At 39.2% G+C, this 22034-nt stretch overlaps 1 protein-coding gene across 1 annotated transcript in view; it reads right to left on the bottom strand.

Moving 5' to 3' along the window:
- The window catches only part of SLC15A1 (solute carrier family 15 member 1), a 91868-nt gene that overhangs the window by 17691 nt on the left and 52143 nt on the right, over positions 1-22034 (bottom strand). The window contains exons 3-15 of the mRNA XM_065423638.1: positions 19733-19761; positions 15648-15732; positions 15420-15561; positions 11680-11799; positions 10172-10271; positions 9794-9884; positions 8380-8463; positions 6657-6739; positions 5427-5513; positions 3124-3213; positions 2433-2477; positions 2291-2323; positions 2080-2168 (exon numbers count right to left, since the gene is read on the bottom strand). Of these exons, the coding sequence (XP_065279710.1) occupies positions 2080-2168; positions 2291-2323; positions 2433-2477; positions 3124-3213; positions 5427-5513; positions 6657-6739; positions 8380-8463; positions 9794-9884; positions 10172-10271; positions 11680-11799; positions 15420-15561; positions 15648-15732; positions 19733-19761 (1078 nt within the window). The remainder of the gene's footprint in view (positions 1-2079; positions 2169-2290; positions 2324-2432; positions 2478-3123; positions 3214-5426; positions 5514-6656; positions 6740-8379; positions 8464-9793; positions 9885-10171; positions 10272-11679; positions 11800-15419; positions 15562-15647; positions 15733-19732; positions 19762-22034) is intronic.

The following is a 22034-nucleotide window of genomic DNA, read 5'->3' as shown; positions in this document are numbered from 1 at the left end:
TGGTTAGCAGCCCAGACGCGACTGGCCAGGGGCTGGGCGCAGTGTGCGCGCTGCTAGGTCCCCGCAGCAGGCCCGGGCTCGGGGGGTTCGGGCCCGGGCGCCAGAGCCGCAGCCACAGCCGCCGAGCTTGGCCGTCGGCCGCTTCCTCCCCCCGCAGCAGTGGGAGCTGCAGCAGCGGCTGCTCCCGAGTCCCGCTGCCCAGGGGGGGAGAACAGCCGCCGCCTGGCCCCGCGGGCCGCCCCTCTACTTTCCCTACCGCCCGACTGAGTCCTGCCTGCTTGGGGCCAGGCCGGACTCTCACTCACCCCGGCCCCGCGCTTCCCCTGCGTCTCCCGGGCCTCCCTCCAGCACTTGTGGAGGAAGGGTGTGGGGGTTTTTGTTTTTGTTTTTTGCCCACCCCCACCCCCCCGCCACATCCCGATATTTGACATGGGTGATCTGGTCACCCTAATAGGAACACTCTCAACTAGAGCTGGTGAGGAAATGGTTTTCATGTTCCATTAATATTTTTGAGAGTTCAAAAAAATTTCCTGTCTTGATTCTGGGCAAAAAGTTAAAATCTCAAAAATCCTCGTGAACCAAAAAAACCAAATTTTTACCATTTTGGGTCAATCAAAATATTCTGTTTTGATCATTTTTGTTTTGATTTTGCCCTTCTTTGCAACATTTTTTTCAGTCTAAATAGTTTAAATTTTGAAAGAAGTAGTCATTTTGAACCATAAAAATGAAATTTTTAACTTTGACACTCTATTTCCAAACTTTTTTTCTTAACATTTATTTGAGTCAGGAAATTTGTTGAACCTGACCCTACTTTGCTAACAGTTTAGGTTTCACTGAATTGGCATTTTTTGACAAAAAAGTGATTAATCAAAAAATTCCTGGCCAGCTCTACTCACAACGTAAAGTGCAGTCTAAGATCTACCAGAAAGTATATCTGGCTTCTCCCATTCTGAGGCAAAAAGATACTCCCATAAGATAGGAGTAACTATGTGTCTATTTTTTATAATAGAAAACAGAAAGAAAGAATGAAGGAAGGAAGAAACCAAGGGTGAAATCCTGGTTCTCTTGAAGTCAATTGGATTTATGGCATTGACTTTAAGGGGGGCAGGATTTCATCTCCACACTGTAGTTTGCCCCCCTGCAGCTGGGTTCCCCTTCTCTTTGTTCTTAGAGCCGTATATATGATTGCAACTAAGGGCATGGCTACACTTGCAGATGTAGAGCGCTTTGAGTTAAACCAGCCTTCGGAGAGTGCAGTAGGGAAAGTGCTGCAGTCTGTCCACACTGACAGCTTCAAGCGCACTGGCGTGGCCACATTTGTGGCATTTGGAGCGGTGCATTATGGGCAACTATCCCAGCATGCAAGTGACTGCAATGTGCTTTTCAAATGGGGGGTGGGGTGGGGTGGAGTGTGACAGGGAGTGTGTTGTGTGTATGTGGGGGGAGAGAGAGTGGGTTTTTGGGGGCTGAGAGCATGTCAGCATGAGGTCTTGTAAATTCAGACCGCAGCAGACCCCCCCTTCTCCCACCCCCGCCTCTCTCTCTCACACACAGCATTCCACAGTAATGGTTACTTTGTCTCAGAGCAGATAAGCATGCCAGCTGTCAGAAATGGAGCTTTGAAAGGGCATATCCGCATTCCTGCAGTGATTCAAAAACAATGACAAGAGTGGCCACTTGACTTAAGGGGATTATGGGACGTTTCCGGAGGCCAATCAGAGCACAGTAATGCAACACCTCGTTCACACTGACGCCGGGCATTGTAGCCAAGGCGCAGCAAATGTTATTCCACTCGCCGAGGTGGGGTACCAGAAGCGCTCTAGCTGAGGAGTCAGAGCGCTCTACGTGCCTTGCCAGTGTGGACGGGTCGGGAGTTAGGGCACCTGGGGCTGCTTTAATGCGCTGTAACTCGCAAGTGTAGCCAAGTCCTAAGTGTTTCAGTAACATAAAATACTTTTTATATTAACTCATTATTAATAGTTCTACACCTTGGATTTCCTTATCTTAGTGAAAGCTTGCTCTGTCACAATATTATCCACACAGCACTAAAGATTAAATCAGGCATATGAATTAACTTACGTGAAATTGAAGTGGCATTTTTTAATTAAAGGATAAACCACAGCGTCTACAATTGGGACCATAATAACAATCAGAATCGGGTTCACGGTCTGTTGAATGTAAAAATCCAGAAAAAGAAGTTAAGCACTTTCCAAAGTCTTTTTTAAAATAGTGATTTAAAAAAAAGTCTTTGAGGAGTATGTAAAAATATCACAAATGTAGTTTAGTGTACCTGCATCTGGTCTGGCTGGATCTGCATAGCTCCCTAAGGAAAAGAAAAGGTAAATATATTTTAACATTAGAAGACTGAAAAAATGCATAAGAACAAATGAAAAGTCAATAATTCTTTAAAACTTTAAGTTAAAATAACCTACAAAGTTTCCATCCATTGTTGTGGCTTGTAATGTCCATCTTGATCCCTTAATAAAACAAAGTCATAATGAAATGCTACAATAAAGCAATCTGCTCTAGTTACTCCTGAATTTTTTAAGAAAGGGAAGAATAGAGGGGGTGGGGAATCAATAATAAAGGAAGACAAAAACTTTCCTTAGGATTACTTTCTTCTCTGCCAATCTTTGACAAAGGTCTGATCCTGAACTACTAAAGGAAAATGTTGGACTTGCAATGGGGTCTTTGGAGGCAGCTTTATGGCTGTCTTCCACAGTATCTGCGCTGGGGGAATCCTCCCCCAGACAGAACTGGGGCTTTTAGAGGCCTTTTATGCTGCTCCGGCCTTTTTTACCCAGCATATAAGAGCTGGAACCGGGATGAGGATTTTATCTTTAATATTTTTGCTGACATTGTATCAACTTAGATTATTTTGTAATATATATGTTTGAAATATTAATTGATCATACACTTAAAACTTCACAAGAAGCAGCTACTGTATAATAGGAGAGATAAATAAAATAACTTAATAGGTACAGTATATAAATAACTGTGTAATTCATAAGTACCATTTTTCATTATCACCAATTTAAATTCTGCCCACTGATTTCACAACATAATGATTGAATATAATTGTACATGTACTTGCAAAAAAATTACACTTTTTTTCTACCTTACCTGCTGATCAAAAAGTGCCCAGAACATGGGAAGAGGAATATACAGGAAAAGTACCCTCAAGACCATCTTAGTTTGTGTAATAAGTCGTTTCTATAGTGAAGAACAGTTTAAAAAAAAAAAAAAAAAGTTGCTAAAAATAGGTAAATTCAACAAAACCACAAGTTTTTTTTATATATATATATATATATACTAAGACTATTACTATTATTCATATTTTATTCATACTATTGCTATTCGTATCATATTTTAATTCACATTAGAAACAAAGGTCCTGATCATGCAAGACTTGGACACATGCTAAACTTTACAGATTGTGAGTAGTGCTTTAGACTTCAATGGAATTATTTACAGTCCTTTAAAGTTAAGCACATGTAAGTCTTTGCACTACTGGGGCCTAAATTAAGGTGAAGATAAGAATAGCCGTACTGGGTCAGACGTCTTCAGAGAACTATCCACGATGAATCCAAGGTCTCTTTCCTGATTAGTTGCAGCTAAATTAGCCCCCATCATATTGTATGTATAGTTGGGGTTATTTTTCCCAATGTGCATTACTTTACATTTATCCACATTAAATTTCATTTGCCATTTTGTTGCCCAATCACTTAGTTTTGTGAGATCTTTTTGAAGTTCTTCACAGTCTGCTTTGGTCTTAACTATCTTAGTATCATCTGCAAACTTTGCCACCTCACTTTTTACCCCTTTCTCCAGATCATTTATGAATAAGTTGAATAGGATTGGTCCTAGGACTGACCCTTGGGGAACACCACTAGTTACCCCTCTCCATTCTGAAAATTTACCATTTATTCCTACCCTTTGTTCCCTGTTTTTTAACAAACGGACAAAAATGGACAAAACGTGTGCAGGTGTGTGTGAGGAGAAAGAACAAGAGGGGTTATGAAAATAAAGTCCACTGTTACTCAGTAAGGTCTGTACATATATGTGATGGTTACATTGAACTAGACTTTGTTTTTGTTAGTTTGTGTTATTTTATCTCATTTCTGATAGATGATGTTTCAGAAACAAATTTTTAAGAGGGATTTGCATGATGAGGTGGTTTTGAGGAGCGTTTTCAATGAACAGGGGCTACATGGAAGATGTCATGTAGGCAGGAATCAGAGAGGAGACAGAAGGGAGGTTGAGATTTGTGTAACCATTGAAAAATCATCAGGGAGTGCGGAAAGCCACCTAAAAGGAGACATATAGATTGGGGTTTTAAAAGCCATGACAAGGAGTTTGAACTCAGTATGGATTACCAATGAAGGGATGCAATATTATAATAAAGGGCCTGTGCAAAGCAACACATTACTGCATTGGTTACATTTTTTCAAGCTTATTTTCACAAGCATGAAGGCTCGGAACCTCAGCTGGTGTAAATAGTTATAGGTCCTTGGTTTTGAAGGGCCTATGATAATTTCACCAACTGAGGTTGTTTTTTTGTTTTATTAGGGACCTCAGGAGGTCATCTAGTCCAACCCCCTGCAGGACCAATCCCCAGACAGATTTTTTTTTTTTGGCCCAGATCCCTAAATGGCCCTCTCAAGGATTGAACTCACAACCCTGGGTTTAGCAGGCCAATGTGCAAACCACTGAGCTATCCCTCCCCTCTAAACCAGCAGCAGAGCCAGGAACAGAACCCAGGTCTTCTAAGTCCTAGACCAGTACCCTATTCACTAGGCCACATTGACATTGCGTCCCTTATATTTTTTTTAATGTAAGCTTAGATTCTGGAGCACAATTCTGCAGCTAGGAGTGGATTCTCTGACAAATTTCTTGACCATGGAGTCCATAGGGCATTGACTACAATCCTCATTAGTGTAATGTGCATTGTTCGCATGTGTTATCATATATATTGTGTGTTTTCATTCAAAGTGTATTTTGAAGCTGGATCGTTTATATCAAGGCCATAAAATCTACACTGCAGATAGAATACTTGCTATCATATTGAAACTGCTACCAGGTAATTTTAAATATTTGTTCTTAGAGAGAAATACATTTATGTTCAGCCCACTAGAGTTTCCTCAGTGCGATATGTGATCATGCACAAAGCCCTGATACCTGGAGGACAATCTGAAGCTACATTAAGCCATGATGGTAACCATCCTATCTTGCCAGAGCAGTAAGATCTAGCTAGAACACTAGCTTCTGATTACTGTAGACAGACACAGCATTATCTCCCCAGTATTTGTTTGGGGTTGCATAACTAGTGAACAAGGCAGATGGAACAAAAAAGAAAAAAGGGAGAAAGGCATTATCTATCTATCTATCCATGCACACGTGCTCATGCACACACAAATGATACTTACATCATACTTTTCACTAGCCCAGTCCAGCCAGTGTTCTCTTTTGGGGAACTGTTTTCTGCGATGCTGAAATCTGTTTTTAACAGCAAACTGTGAAAAGAACATTAATACATTTGGATTAATTACACTGAATACCATTTAAACATGATGCAACAAATATTTGTAACTACAAGGTTAAAGTGACTTATAATAATAAGAGAAACTATCTTTCAGAGCAATTTATATTCTTTTTAATTTATTTTTATTATTATTAAAAGGTGAATGTTTCTAAGAAACTGTTTTAAACACTTAAAGGAAGTGTTCTGCTATATGTCTCATATGTCTTGGATTCAGGAAAACATTCCCAATATTAGAGGAAACCAAGCAATTCAGAAAAATAGGTAGTGCCTCTTAACACTGGGTGCTGCTGGGAATACTCTGAGGCCTTGTCTACACAGGTTTTTGCAGAGTACACTTTCAGTGTTTAATAAAATAAGAAGATAGTTTCAGTTTTACACAGCAATTCTTCAGAATGGAATTACACTTTAAAAATAAATTTTGTTTACATGAAACATTAATATTTACTTTCTAATGAATTCCTCATGCCAACAACAAATAATATGTAGCTGTGCTAGAGTTACACTGGCAGACCTGTATGTGGGGAGCACAGGACTGGAATAACAGGGGTACTACAGGTCAGGATTGAAGGAACCTGCATTAAGCCCCAGTGAAGTCTCTACCACAGTTGGACCCTGATCTTGCTTGAGGTCTCAAGGAACCAGGATAATACAACTAACGAACTACATAATAATAACTAACATTTACTGAAATTAAGAGACCTTAGCAGCTGGATTGTTAAAAAGTGGTTGATTTGAAATTTACGTCAACGCAGGATAATTTAAGGTGTGTGTGTGTGTGTGTGTGTGTGTGTGTGTGTGTGTGTGTGTGTGTGTGTGTGTGTGTGTGTGTGTGTGTGTGTGTGTGAGAGAGATACAACTCATTAGGCTCAATTAAGAAAAACAAATCAGAGTGAGTCTCAAAAACTCAGAATCTTCTTTTACACCAAAAGATCAGATTAATTGTGACAGAAATAATTGCAACATTATGATGGAATTTTACTCCTGACTGAAATGGAATAAACAGTTTGCAAACTACAAAGTTTATGAATGTCATAAAAATTATCGATGGGTGATAAAGACCAACTCCATTTGAAAAGTCCAGCCATGCTTTTCCAGGTAGTCTGGCATTACTTACTCCAATGCATTTGGAAACCTGGAGCATTATATTGCCTTGAGGATGAGCTTTCTTGTACATTTTGCTTCCAAGTATGAAAACCACTACAATAAGTAAACAGAAAAACATTTCAGGATTGACTGAAACTAGAGGAAAATACTTTGGTATACAAAACATAATGACAAAGAGGTTAAAACAAACCAAGCCTGAGTGGGAAACACCATTTTAAAGAGCAATAAAACAGTTATTAACATATTTTTCAATTAATTTTAATCAATCTAATATACTTTATCAGATTCTTAAACAGATTCTTATGCAGTCCTTATTCAGGCAAACATCTGTTGTCTTCAGTGAGTAGGCAGTTTGCCTGAGTAAGGACAAAACAAAACAGATGGGGGCCTTTGGTCTGGGCCTGCTGTATTTCCCTAATACAACCTATAATTAAAGATGTAATTTTGGAAGAGCAAGTGTATTGGATATTGCAGCTATTTTATCCTCTATGGAACTCTGAAAGGCTTCTTATAACAAAATAATTCCTTGGTCTTTGTACTGCAATGCTCATTGAGCAGTGCAGCTGGTAAAATGCAGTGGTTTTTCATAAGCAAGTAAATGGTTACATACAGAAGGACAATGCAATATTTCACCAATGCATCTGCAATTACTGTATTAATATATTTCTATTCTGTGCTCATCTTAATCTTGGATATTTGATGAAAGCTTTGAAAAACCTCCCTTATTTAAAGCTTTCACATTTAGTTACTGCCCATGAATGCTCCAAATAGTACCACACAAGCTAAAGCAAACTATGTAATGCAGAACATTTAGGGTTTATTTGAGGTTTGGTCATGAACACAGATAAGGGGCAGTATGTTCTTGAGCTGCCTCTAGAGCAGCTCTCATGGGAGCTCCCCCGCTGCTCCAGGAAGGGAAAAAACTGCACCAGATCTATAGCAGGCACAGAGCAGGCTCCCTGACATGCTGGCACAGCAATGTACATTGTGGGGGGTGGAAACAAGGGTCTACCCACTCCCATCCACGTGCATGAAGAGGGATGTAATAGCTCTGTGGATCTTGCTTCTCCTCCGGTGCAATCACCCATGATGTGGGTAGCTGGTGCAGGGGCATACGGGAACACATCTTGCACTCCCTTAAACCCTGGCACTGCCATGCAGGCCAGGCCACAATTTGACCCTTAATAGTAAAACTATTTTTATTAGACAATTTCTACTTAATTATCAGATTTTGATTTGACTGCTATTTCCAAAGCAAAGGTATCAAGCCTAACCCTTCATTTGTACCTCTAATATGAGAACTCTCTTACCCCCTGATCAGGTTTTGGGATGTTGTGAAGGAGTCAGGACTAGTAACCTTAGGAGATGTAGTCCATCAGTTTTCTACTTTAATATTTCTGCCATAGTTTGAACCTTGTCCATAATGCTATGTAACCCCTGATCAGTGATACATAAATGTATATTTATATTTTCCCTTTCTAGACTGCAGCAGCACACCCAAGCAATTACAACATATGGAGCTCTCTACCATGCAAATATATTTATATGTATGGTGTTAATTGGCAGTTATGCCAATGCTACATCAGGAATCCTGGATTATAAAAAACAAGGCAGCCTCCCCTTTAACTCCACATTTCTAAGCAAATAGTCTTATTTCCCCTTCTCGTATAAAAAATCACCAATATAATAAAGAGAATTTATGCAGTAAATAAACTGGAAAACATGCAACATACTCAATGAAACAGCCATGAGTGCAGCAGGCACTCCAAAGGCCAGTGGGTAACACTGTTGCTTGGTGTGAATTCCACATTCTTCGCCTGAAGGAAATAAAACAGCGTTAGACAAGAGTTTTGTATACTAGTGTCAGCTAGCATTGAAGCTATAAAATTTACCTAGGAGTATACTAGCGTGCTAGCAACTAATCTGTCTTGCTCTGACAGGTTAGTCAGCCTTCTAGTCAAACCATTAAATAAAGTCCTATCTTTCTTCCTTTGGTTGACTCTTTCTGTTCAAACCACAGAAGGCATTTTCAATGATATACCAGCAAAGAAGGGTCTCTCATATTTTTTCATATGCTCATCTGCCATCTATCCTAGGAAGGATAGCAAATTGTGTTAACTAATAATAAAATGACAGCAACGAACTGAAATAGAATGCCAGAAATCGAAAGGTCCAAGTCTGAGCTACACTTATTTGGGATCATTTGTATAATTCTCTTGTGGCTTTGCCATTCTTGAGAAAGCAGCCATTCCAAAGTCATGCCAATAAAATCTATAATCCATCGTACAGCACAACACATACTCCACTTACAGATGTATGTGTGTACGTGTGTGTATAGTCACTACACTATATAATTAGAGTTAAACATAGAAAGGAAGGACAGAAAAACAAGTATATTTAATCATGTACAGTTTATTAAGGAATGAACCCAGATACTGGTGATTTAGAATTTGTTTTACATTTATCAGGATGTCACTTCCATTAAAGAAAAATCAGTGAGACCTTTATAATTAGAACACATAAAAACGTCCATTTTGATAGTAATAAATTTTTGACTTAATTTGTTGTATATTTTAAGTGTCTGTGTGTCTATATATTATGTATATGTGCATCTTTTGTAATACCCTTAAGCTTCTGAATAAAAAGCTCCCTTTCTTCTTTCCCTCTTCCCCCCACAAAATAGAGAAATCTAATGATATTATTTTCCTCTCCTTTTTTTATCATTTTAGTGGTGATTTAAAAGATGCTGTGTTAAATATCACTGTGGAACAAAGCCTTCTTTGAGCTACAAGAGTCACAGCAGCAGTGCTGGCTTCTCCACCTTCCTATCAGGTGTGAAAGTAGTGCAGTCTCCATGGTCATTCAATTTTTAGCATCTCTGAGACTGCCAAGAAAGATGCCCATTAGCATCAACTATGACAGTGTGGTTTTGTGATATTGACATTTCTATATTAGAAATAAGCTGAAACTATAAACATGTCTCATAAGCCATCAGATGGTAATGACTTCTGGGTGGACTCAAAGTAGTTGCCTAAAACTAAAATACTCTTATCCAGTACTAATCCAATAAGTGATCCAGCCCCGCTGCCTTATTCTTTTTTGCTATGCTGTTTAACCAATTTGTAGACAACAACAGTGCAAGTTTACCTCTGAGAATTGGAGTGATTATAGTAGAGAGGAGACTTCCGGCATTAACAGACAAATAAAATAGAGAGAAGAATCTATTTCTTTGTTTTTCCTGCAGTGAGAGTAAGAAAATAAATTTTAAAAGAACTATTTAGAACATGGTTAGTCAGTATTATGTTGATCAGACTCTGCTGGCCTAAATTACAATGTAAGATTGGAGTCCGCCCAATATTTAGTACTGATGACACAGTGTATGTATTTGTAGAGAACACTGAGGTAGGATCTAGCTCTTCTTTTGGACACCCAAGTACCAGAGCAATGGGCACCATCTGAAGATGTATATCTATTATTATTAAAAAATGAAATATGAGTCCAACCATGTTTGAAAAATATTGTTACCTGTTCCTCTTCAAACTGATCTCCACCAAATGCTGATACACAGGGCTTGATTCCACCAGTACCAAAAGCAATTAAGATCAGGCCAATCATAGACAGACCACTAGGGAAGGGAGAAAATGTCACTCAGTTTACTTTAGTGTAGGTAAAGAAACATCACACAAGGAGAAATGCCCAGGCTTGCTAATAGCAACAGCATTAAACAAAGGAATTCTTAACTGTGTCCTAACATTCAAAAATGTCATTGACCGGTTTCTGGTCTATATATACCACTGGGGTGGCTTGAAGGAAATGCAATGGGCTGGAGAAGAATTATCCCGGTGCAGGACCAGCATAGGGCTGAGTTAAGCAGCCCTACACTGCCCTGATTAGATGCACCAGCTTGGAGGGCATGCTGGGGCCAGGGACACAAGGTGGTGCATTAGGGATGGAGGTGCAATTGTAGCACTAAGCACTATGGGGATTCTGAACTTCAGAGAGCCTATAGGCAGCTCAGGCAAAGCTGCCGTAACTTAAAGCAGCTCCTGGGGCTGAGCTACCTTATACCAGGGCCATTTCAGGCCCTGCAGCAGCCCAGAATGCAGGCAGTAGAAAGGTGACATAAAACCATCTTTGTCCCTGCTCATCCTGGCCTGTGCTTTCTGTGCTGGAAGTGTAGGACAGTCTCTAGCACATGATATTATGCTGTGCCAGAAAGCAAGGATAAAGTAATGAACTTTAGCTTATTCTTAAGATATTCTTTCTTGGCTCGTTTATCTGGGAGAAATACTCTATTTTATCCAGGAGTATGATATACTTTCCTTGGAAATCAAGGTGTTGTTTTATGAAGCAATGTGAATGGTGTCATATGTTGCATAATATATTTCTGGATGTTAAAATTCCAGCTCCAAAATCAGATGAAAGTAAAATAGGATATTTTATTAACTACAAAGTTTCAGAGAACCTCTTTTGCACAGACCTTGTGCAGTGATGAAAATCTGTAGTCTGACTAGCAAAACTCATAAAATGTATAGTTCATACTCAATATAGAGTTAGTCTGCCTTTGTAATCATTCTCTTACAGAGCTCAGATTTTAAATAAAATTTGAATGAAAGAGATCTGCCTTGAGGTAAATGACTGCCTCACTTAAATTAAGTGAAATCAGTATGGTTTGAATTTTGCACACATCCTGTGAAACTTTTCAGGTGCATCAAAATAAAAGGGAGAACTGTTTAAGTAGTGAACTACACAGGTTCTCTTCTCTACAACTATTCAATCTTGGGAAAATTGATTGTGTAAATTCAAGCTGCTCTAGGGCAGGTTTTTAAGCAGCAGATCAATATAGGTTTCAGTGGTCTTTGCCACATTATAGGGGTCATATAACATGGATATGACAGCTTCCTTATAAAAGTAGCAGTAAATAAGGAGAGGCTGATCATTAGACAATTTAAGCAACAAGTACAGTACATTAAAGAACTAAATTATTCCATCATGCATTAATCTGGAAGACAGAAATGTGTAATGCAACTTACATGTGCAATGGAATGTTATCAGGAATTCCATCCCTGTTATAGTCTGTCAAGTCATTTATGGAACTTACTGCCATGATCGCCTGTCCAATGGTATAAACAATGGACAGGGAGATAATGGTCCTGTTGTAAAGGAAGAAGACAGAAAATATGTTTTTTTAACTGCACAGCTAACTCAGATTTCTTTCTAGTTCACAAGAATGTTTCAGGCAGAAAGATAATTGGTTAGAATAAACAGGATGAATAAATCCACCATGAAATAGCTATGAGAATCTTATCACGAGATACTGTAAATATATCAAAACATTTCCTGAATAATAAACAATTTATCCCATACCAGTTATACTTTTGACACTTTATTTTAAAAGTAGTCTCTGCTTAAGCAAAATAAGTAATTTAATTATATTACTTAATTAAATTAAAGTAAGGTAACGAGACAAAAGATATTAGAAAAAAGGCGTGTATTCAGGCATTTTATTTAACATCTACATATTGTGATTGCACCATCTGTCAGTGCTTCAGTGATTGCCTCTTTAATAACCAAGTGAGGGGAAAAAGTAAGATTGTGAAAGTCCTTTTGTCCTATTTAATATATTGTGAAATTTAAATTGTATATGCATTATACCAACAATATGCAACCTATGATCTGGGTACATAACCATTTATAGTTCTCTATTTTTCTTCATTGAAACTTCAGGGGGAAAATAATGAAAACTACACAAAAGTATCTTCAGAAATAATGAGAATAGCCCATTAGCTGGTTCACTCAGATTAAAGTGTATTCATCTATGAAAGACTAAAATTCAAGACTAGCATCAGGATAGTAGTGCCGACTGGTAGCACCAAACGTGACTTTCTCTGTTGCCATTGCATTGGGCAACTGAGTGTGCATATTGTAGTGTGATCAAAAAAATCATAACTTTAAACTTGTGTCCATTCTTGTTTCACAAAGCCCTTAAACACGTTCTTTACTTTAACTTCAATGGGACTTAAACATGTGATTAAATGTTTTGCTGAATGTGTTCTTAGTACAAATCCACAAACATATACATTTTTCTCTAATCTCTGTCAGTTATAATAATTTTAGGCATTAGTCTTAACAGCAATAGGAAAAACATTTCAGATAGGAGTGTGATTTTGTCTGAGCTGACAGTGAGAAAATCTTGTTGCTGTTCTTTATTTGGGAGTCTCAGATACTACAGTGATAAGGGCCATGTAATTAACAGTGAGACAATTTATGTCAGGGGTGGCCAAACTTACTGACATTCTGAGCTGCACACGACAATCTTCAGAAGTTCGAGAGCCGGGGCACACCTGCTGGGGCTCAGAGCATCAGCCCCACTCCTGCTGAAGCTTGAGCCCCAGCAGGCATACCCCATGGGGCTGAAGCCCTGAGACCCCCTTTCCTGTTGGGCAGAAGCCCCTACCCCACCACCCCACTTCAAGGTAGAGGTCCCACACTCTTTCCCCCCCACCCGAATCTGGTAGGTGGAGAATAGGAGGGTACCTGGGGGGCTCCACGAGCCGCACTTTAACTGTAAAAGAGCCACACGCAGCTCACAAGCCACGGTTTGGCCATCCCTGATTTATGCAATTGGTTCTGTATGATTTACATGTATGTACAGCACATTGCAAAAATGCTATGTATCCTCTTCCACAGACTAGAGCTCCCTGTCCAACAAAGTATGGAGAAAGTCTCTGAGGGTACTCCCACAAACTGATAGTGTACAGTAGATGGGTTACTTGAGGATTGAGCCTCCATGATATTAATGCTATAATTATTAGTACTTTGCTAACCTCCACACCATCCTGTCTGTTAACCTTCCTCATGAATTTTACAGTAGTAGTTTTTTTGCTTTAAAAATTACTCAAAAGCATATTTTAGAAGTAAATCAAAAGTTTTATATTATTCCCACTTGCCAAGTCTCAAGTTCTAGGTTTCAACAGAGTAGTCCCATTGATCTCATAGTTAAGCTTTTGCAAGATCAGGGATTTAAACAGTGTTAGCAATCTGATATAAATCAATTATTGTAATAAAAACACAGAATCCTAAAACATGGTCTTGATAAATGAGTTAAAAGTTGAAGGGTGGAATTCACAAAGGGGATACAGATGCTACTTTAGACCTCTAAGTCCAACATTTAGGTGCAACAGGCAATCACAACCTCCTGCTTGGCTGCCACATAACCCTATAGATCAGGGATGGGCAAACTACGGCCTGGGGGCCGCATCCGGCCCTTCAGACGTTTTAATCCGGACCTCAAGCTCCTGCTGGGGAGCAGGGTCCAGGGCTTGCCCTGCTCTGGCGCTCCAGCCGGGGAGCAGGGTCAGGGGTTTGCCCCGCTCTGCACGTGCCATGGCGCCACACGGCTCCAGGAAGCAGCGGCATGTCCCCCCCCGGCTCCTACACGTAGGGGCAGCCAAGGGGCTCCACATGCTGCCGCTGTCCCAAGCGTCACCCGTACAGCTCCCATTGGCCTGGAACCGCGGCCAATGGGAACTGCAGAGGTGATGCGTGCGGACGGGGCGGCGTGCAGAACCTCCTGGCTGCCCCTCTGCGTAGGAGATGGAGGGGGACATGCCGCTGCTTCCGGGAGCTGCTTGAGGGAAGTGCCACCTGTAGCCTGCACCCCTGACCCCCTTCTGTGCCCCAACCCCCTGACCCAGCCCCGATCCCCCTCCCGCCCTCCGAAGCCCTTGGTCCCAGCCCGGAGCACCCTCCTGCACACCCAACCCCTCATCCCCAGCCCCACCCCAGAGCCCGCACCCCCAGCCAGACCCCCCTCCTGCACGCCAAACCTCTACCCCATCCCAGAGCCCCCTCCCGTACCCCTACCCAAGAGTCTGCACCCCCAGCCAGAACCCTCACCTCCTCTCGCACCCCAACCCCCAATTTTCTGAGCATTCATGGCCCGCCATACAATTTCCATACCCAGATGTGGCCCTCGGGCCAAAAGTTTGCCCACCCCTGCTATAGATGCCTATGTTTCCCGCATTAAAGTCTTCAAAGAGCCTAAATTTCGGTGGCTGGGCATGCACATAGCTGACTAAATCTTGACACCAACCAGTAGATTGGTGCCTAACTAATTCCTAAGCTTCAGTGGGACCAGAAACTATGTATTCCTGGACTATCTTGCCTTCAGGGCCTGATCAGATAGGCATGCTCAAAGCATACCTAAACCCCCACAAAAGACAATGACAACAGAGATGCCCCTCCCCCCTTATAACCTTTAGTTTAGTGGTTAGCACACTCACCCAGGACCTGGGAGATCCAGGTTCAAATCTACCCTCTGCCTGAGGCAGAGAGAGAATTTGAATGTGGGTTTCCCACTTCTAAGGTGAGTGCCCTAACCACTGGGCTATGTAGTAGTCTGGGGCAGATCTCTCCTGCTGAAGCGGTTCTACTGTGTATAAATAATTAAATATTCAGCCAGAGAATTAGAACTTGGATCTCTCACCTCCCTGGTGAGTGCCCTACCCGAGTCATTCTCACACTCTCTCTGTCGCAATGAATATTTCTGTCAGTGACTCAAGCTTTTCCTCACTTCCAGTTCTGAGTGAAATCTACTAAAACTTGAAGCCTCTCTACAAATCTGAATTCACGAACACCAGCTTCTGACAGAGTATTCTTGAATCCCGAGGGTGGTTTGAAACACTCTTTCCCTAAAGTAACAGTTGGAATTTCATTGCTTTTTTCAGTCATGCCTTCATTTGATTGTTTTGCTTTTTAAATAAGCACTCACTTGAACTTTCCCAGCCAGGAGTCAGCAATGATTGCTCCAAGGATTGGAGTCAAATAGCACAGAGCAACAAATGTGTGGTAGATGGCTGTAGATAGGTTATCATCCCAGTGGAGAAAAAATTTGAAGTACAGAACAAGCACAGCTACAAGGGGGAACAAAACAATCTGTTAGGGAGGTGATAATCAGTAACTGAAACCAAAAGCAGGTGAAGATTGAAAAGGAAGTTACCTCGCATTCCATAGTAGGAGAATCTTTCACAGAACTCATTGATGACAATGAAGAAGATGCTGAGTGGATAACCAAAGCAACTTGGCTGAAGGGGAACAATGGGACAATGTGAATTCCAACAAAGCCATGAAATGTATAAAGAAGATCATTATCTGGCCGCAATTCATAATTCTAACCCGAGTCAGTACAAATTTTACGAGCTACAGGTCAGTTATTACATACCAGTGTATTTATATCTATTGACTGCAGTGGAGCTAGGCAAAACTGTAATTGAATAAAAACTTCATGTATTGCATATTTGGGATGCTAGGCTTCTAATGTATAGAGTAGTTCTGACTAGTATCCCAAAATATGCAAAACATTGTTATTATTCAATTACATTTTTATATTAAAATCTAGTGACATTTTTAGAGCTCTCTTGTCAGGTGCAAATGATGAACCTTTAGTGTTGGACTAAAGCAAATCTTCCAGAAAGACAACCAGTCTTGATATGAAACCATGAAGAAGAGAAAGTGAATCATCCACTTCCCTTGGTAGTTTGTTCCACTGGTTAAACACCCTCACTGTTAACATTTGTGCCTGATTGCCGATTTGAATTTGTCTGGCTTTAACTTCCAGATATTGGTTCTTGTGTTCCTTTTCCCACTAGATTAAAGAGCCCTGTAGAACCCAGTATTTCCACCCAGTGAAGGTAAAGTTTAGGTATGCAAATACATGAGTATATTACTGTGAGTATTTGCATGCTGGATCTTTTCAGCTGTAAGAGTTGATGATTCATGAATTATTGAGTTGCATAGCCATGCTGAGTACTGAGGTGAGAACAACAGAGTACAAAATTAGGCAAATACAACCAATATATGTGCACAGATCTTTAAAAACCTTTTGTTAGCTAAAATGCTCTGCATAATGGTTAATGTTTTTGAGCCAATAATCATTATTGTTTTATCTGCCCTGAAACTGGAATCTACGCTCTTTGATACACAAACTGAAATGCCAGTTAGTATATTTTCACTGTGACTTTGACAAGTACCTCTGTGCCATCACCTTAAATGTTGTTTTGTACCTCTACAAGATAACAGAGTATTATGAATCACAACAGATACCTCTATATCTCAGCAGCAACAGCACACTAGCTTCACAAACTACTGGGCCATGTCTTAACTCTGGCCTTCTCAGTGTCAGTACAGTTCCACAAATATAGTACAGATCTAAAATATGGGCTAACTGCAAAAAATACACAAGATCTGGATTTTTAGCTATAAATATAGGAATCTTTCTATCTACCAAATTAAGAGAAAAGGATTCCAATGGGAAATGGAAAATAGATGGATAACAAAAGGTGTTTGAATTCAAACCTATAGGAACAGGACACAGTAAATTCCATGCAAGGCCAAAACACAACCTAAAGCATCCCACGTGGAACCTGAAGGCTAATGTGATGGGCACTTTCAAAATGTCTCAATAGAATGCATCCTGTCCTCTTGCCATAACTACAGGGCAAGGATAAAACTGATCAGCGACAGGTTTTTATTGCAGGTGACAATGAACATGCAATTTCTCTTAATCTATCTAGGAGTTTTAATGTAGATGCGGATATCATGACTGTTTAATTTTGATAACATAATTTACATGCATGAATGATGGTCAGGTACCAACCAGTTTTCAGTACAGTCCTCTGTGTCTCAAAATGTGGGTATCTCAGCTATAAATCATAATTTATCAGAGCAGTACAGCTTTTGTTACTGAACACTACAGACACCTACAGTATCTTGAAAATAGAAAAGCTAAAACAGTGTCACAAATTACATTTTAAAATTAGTTTTCTGTGGAAAAACAAGAAAGGGAACAGGAGAATGCTCTGCCTTTCATATTTATGCCATGACTATTCATAGCTTACTGTTTATGGGCCTGATCCTGCAAGATGCAGGGTGCTATTAGATCTGCAGCTCGCAGAATCAAATCTTAAGAAAATCTTCATTTGATTTCGATGGAGCTATATCAATTTACACCTACTGAGGATCTGGTCCTTAGACTTAAGTCAGTTCTGTGATTAATACCTTGCTTTTTAAAAAACTTGGAAAGCTTTAGTATGTACTATAAGAAATTACCTAACTTCTGAGAAGAATTTCATACTGAAATTGTGTTTGATATCTCATAGTTCAGACTTGTTTTGGATAGCTCATAGTTCAGACTTCTTAAACTGGGGACAATACAGACTTGTGAGACTAGCTAGTAAAGGGATCACAGGAAATCTTGATACTAAGCCATATAACCCTTGTGGCAAAAGATCAGGTACAGAAGGATCTTTGAACACAGATTAAACATAATTGTATATGTCAGCTACAGTTAGTTAAAGTGAAAAAGATTGTCAAATAGTGCTTTAAAAAGCAATCAATATTAATATGCAGGCTAAATCTAAGAGATAATTTAGTTTGAGGTTTAAAAAAAATCAATTGTTCCAGAGGTCAAGTTTTTCTGGAATTAAAGAACAATTTGTTGCTGAAAAGTGGTATTTGATACTGTTTGATATCATGTTATGAGATTTTTGTAATTTTTGTATTTAGACTATTGCAGTAATGTTAATAATTCAGATCTAATTCAATGTAAAGAAAAACAGCCCAACAGGTCCAACTGAAAGAAGCTGTACAATGGAAATCCTGCCTGCAGTTAGTGAATTGAGAAGCTTTGGTCAATAGAGGAACCTCTAAACATAGTTCAAATGAAATTCCCACCAATTTGCTCAATTATTAAGAAGCTAGATATGGAAAGACTTATTGAGTCCACCACATTGGAAGTATAAACTAGTGTCTTATCTATCATATTAAAGTGATACTACATTTGAATCCACAGCATTCACAAAAACACAACTCAGTATGATGGTCAGTATCTTGTCAACTGTTATGAATTACATCTGCTGCAGTGATGGGTATGTTCTGAGACATTTTGTAACACTGATCTTGAGTTCAGAGCTAGTTACACTTGCATGGTAATGAGACATTCTTCCAAGAGACTGCATTGATGGAAGATACAGTAATGGCAGTCCATGGGCTGTGGGTGAGAAACCTTGTGCTGCATGTAAAGAAGTATTCTTGTAAATATTACAACTGAGAGAAATAATAAAATAAAGATAAAACACAAGGATGGGCCTGCCTAGATTACATTCAAACTTACTCTAGGCTCAATTTGTTTTTTGTTTTTACAGTTTCTTGACAAACTTTGGTGTATTACATTGAGTAAAATCTTCAACAAATGAGCGTAAAAATATATTTGCTTATTAGGGTTTCTATAAGAGAAAAATGAGACGGGGCACCACCCCTTCTACAGACATACCAGAGCAGTCAGATGAACAAAGGTATTCCTAATATGTAAAGCTCTCATCCTGCTTAACTACATCACATAACTATGTGTTGGTAGCTACACTTTTTTTAGTGAAGGTATTTGCTGTGTTTACATTCTGCTTCATTTTTATTTCAGGATTTTCTCTTTATTTTTTACTCTAGGCCAAAAAACTTTACTTTTTTGTTAACTGAATTAGATATTGAGTTTTTAAAGTAAATTGCAATTAGATATTGTTGGGAGCTTCAGAAAGAAAAAAAGTGAGCTCTGATCTCAGAAGAATGGAATCAGGATAGCGATAATGGTCTGCACACTCTGTCTGGCCAGAGGAGTTTGGGATACTCTTTTTCAAGCAGTGCTGCAAGGAAGCGGATTTAGGTCAGTTTGAACATGAGAAAAGCCAAATCCCTAAGGTGTGTTAGACTTGGTTACAAACTGCATGAAGTATATAAATACATATATACTGCAATGGCTGGGAGTCTTTCTAAAGGCCTGATCTAATGCCCACCGAAGTAAGTCAAAAGACTCCCATTGACCTCAATGGACATCAGATCAGGCTCTAAGGCAATGAATCAAATTCTCTGCTGATGTAAATGGGCACAACTCAATTGACTTCAGCTGGGGTTATGTCCATTCACATCAGCAGAGATTTTGGCTCAGCATGTCTATGTACCATGTTAGGAACAATGGGAACATTACTTGAATACAACAATCAAACACTTTTCAGAGTTAAAAAAATAAATACTAACCCCATATTTTCTTTCCTTCTTATTTTTCTCTGTTAGGAAAAAAGAGAGAGAAACAAATTTATGTAAAACTAGGAAATAAGATTTCTTACCAAGACAATGGAAAACACAATAATCTTAGCTTAATAATAAACACAATACTTTTAATAAGAAAAATATTCTTAATTAATTTAAACTAAATAATTCAGTATAAACTTGGCAGTATTCATTAGCCATAAGCATTTTTACAGATAAAATGTATGTACAGGGTAAGTAAACTTTCAGACTTCTATGTGTGGCTTTTTATACTCTGAAACAATTGTTTCAAAATTAAATGAAATTGTTTTTGTATTGTGTATCTATAGTAGAGCAATTGCAGCTTGGAAGTTATATTTATTTTCAGGCCCATACAATAATTAGTAAACTCTAAGATATTTAGGTTATGTATCAATTAAGAGGCATTAGCTATATACAAAAACTTGAACAAGGAAGGGTTTTGAAAATATAATTGCAGGCAGTAAACTGAATAAGAAATTTAAAAAAATAGAAAACAAAAAAATTAAACAAAGTTTGAGTACATACTAAAGCTACCTCTCTATTAAATAGAAACTATAGAAACACACATTTATTGTTTAATATTTGTAGAAAGTCTCATTGTAAAAACCAGCTCTGAATAATATTTGCCATGCTGCAGTCTGTATGCTTAGGTGTTTTAATGTATTTACATAGGAAACTATTCATAATATTTGAATTTACTTCAGATCATCCTAGTGTTTGAAGTTTGGTTGCCTTTTACTTATCTGTTTAATAGAGAGAAGTGAAATACTTCTGTAATTGGCACAGATTCACATTTGGCATCATTGTTTGGATACTTAGTCCATTGCAAAGGAATATGAAATTGAAAACAAGTTCTAAAGAAAAAAATTATGATATTTTGTACAGACTGAAAAAAAAATCTTTAAAATATGCTTTCAGCCTGGAGGGAACAAGTACTAATATTTCATTTTACTAGTAAGATGAGGGGAGCTAGGAAATACACAAGAATGTAGGAGTCCCAAGATTCATACATAGCTCAAATGAAAAACAATCATGAACAATGCAAGGCAGCATCACCCATACTGTAAAGCTTGTTCAGACCATAAAATCATCACTAATCCAGGTGGCACAAAACTATCAAACAGCCCCAAAGCAGTGATCTGCTTCAAATTAAGCTCTGGGTGCGCTACCTTTACAGCTTGCTTTACAGACAGGGCAAAAGTAAGAAGTAGAGACAAGATAAAGACAAATGCCATTCAGCTTGATCCTGTAGATCCTGCAAGATACTGAGCACTACGACCTGATTCAGCAAAGCACTTAAGCATGTTACTAACTTTAAACATGTGAGTAGTCTCACTGAAATCAGTGGGAAATGTTTAAATTCTTTACTCGACTGGACGTCTTGATGCTCAGGGCCCAGAGTGGTTTCTGCAGGCCTCTGAAGCATGTTTTTCCAAAGTGAGTTTTGCTGACAGACACGGGGGTTCATGCCATCTCTGATAAAGAAATGTTCGTGTGAAAATGTAATGGACGTCAGCACTTCTTATGTTAAAAGTTCAGTATCTTGAAGGTAAAGTTCAAGTACAGCAGGGATGTGTACTTTGAAATCCTGGTTTGCAAACTAAACAAAGCTATAACAGATTGTCATTATGAAAGGAAATGCTATTTCTGCTTACTTGAGTAGCATGTAGTCCATAGTTCACCGTGTGCACATACACGTGTACACAGTGTACTGACAACAACAGTGCTGGATACTTAAGCCCCTTCTTTTTCAGTTTAAACCAATTTTTACTGAAAAATTCCCGGGTTTTACAAAAATATTCAATTTTTGTTTATTTTCACTCTACTTTTATATCATTCAAATATATAAAAATAACTTGTTTTATTAGGAAAATACAATACACTGCATGAGATATATGTATTATGATAATACATTAGTCTGTGTGTATATGCAAAGCTGCCTATAGAAGTAAGGCTATATATTAGTCTAGAACAGTGGTTCTCAACCTATTTACCATTGTGGGCCACATATGCAGCTCTCTATGTGTTATGTAGGCCTCATCCACACAATATATATATTTCCTACATGGCCCTGAGGATATCACATGGGCCGCAGCTGTTTGCTGATTGGGCCGCAAGTGGCCCGTGAGCCGCAGGTTGAGAACCACTGGTCTAGAACAGCGGGTTCTCAAACTGTGGGTCGGGACTCCCTTTGAATGGGGTCGCCAGGGCTGGCTTAGACTTGCTGGGGCCCAGGGCCAAAGCCCGAGCCCCACTGCCCAGGGCCGAA

This window comes from Emys orbicularis, chromosome 1, assembly GCF_028017835.1.
Source record: "Emys orbicularis isolate rEmyOrb1 chromosome 1, rEmyOrb1.hap1, whole genome shotgun sequence".
Lineage (NCBI taxonomy): Eukaryota > Metazoa > Chordata > Testudines > Emydidae > Emys > Emys orbicularis.
This window is presented reverse-complemented; position numbering and strand designations above follow the sequence as displayed.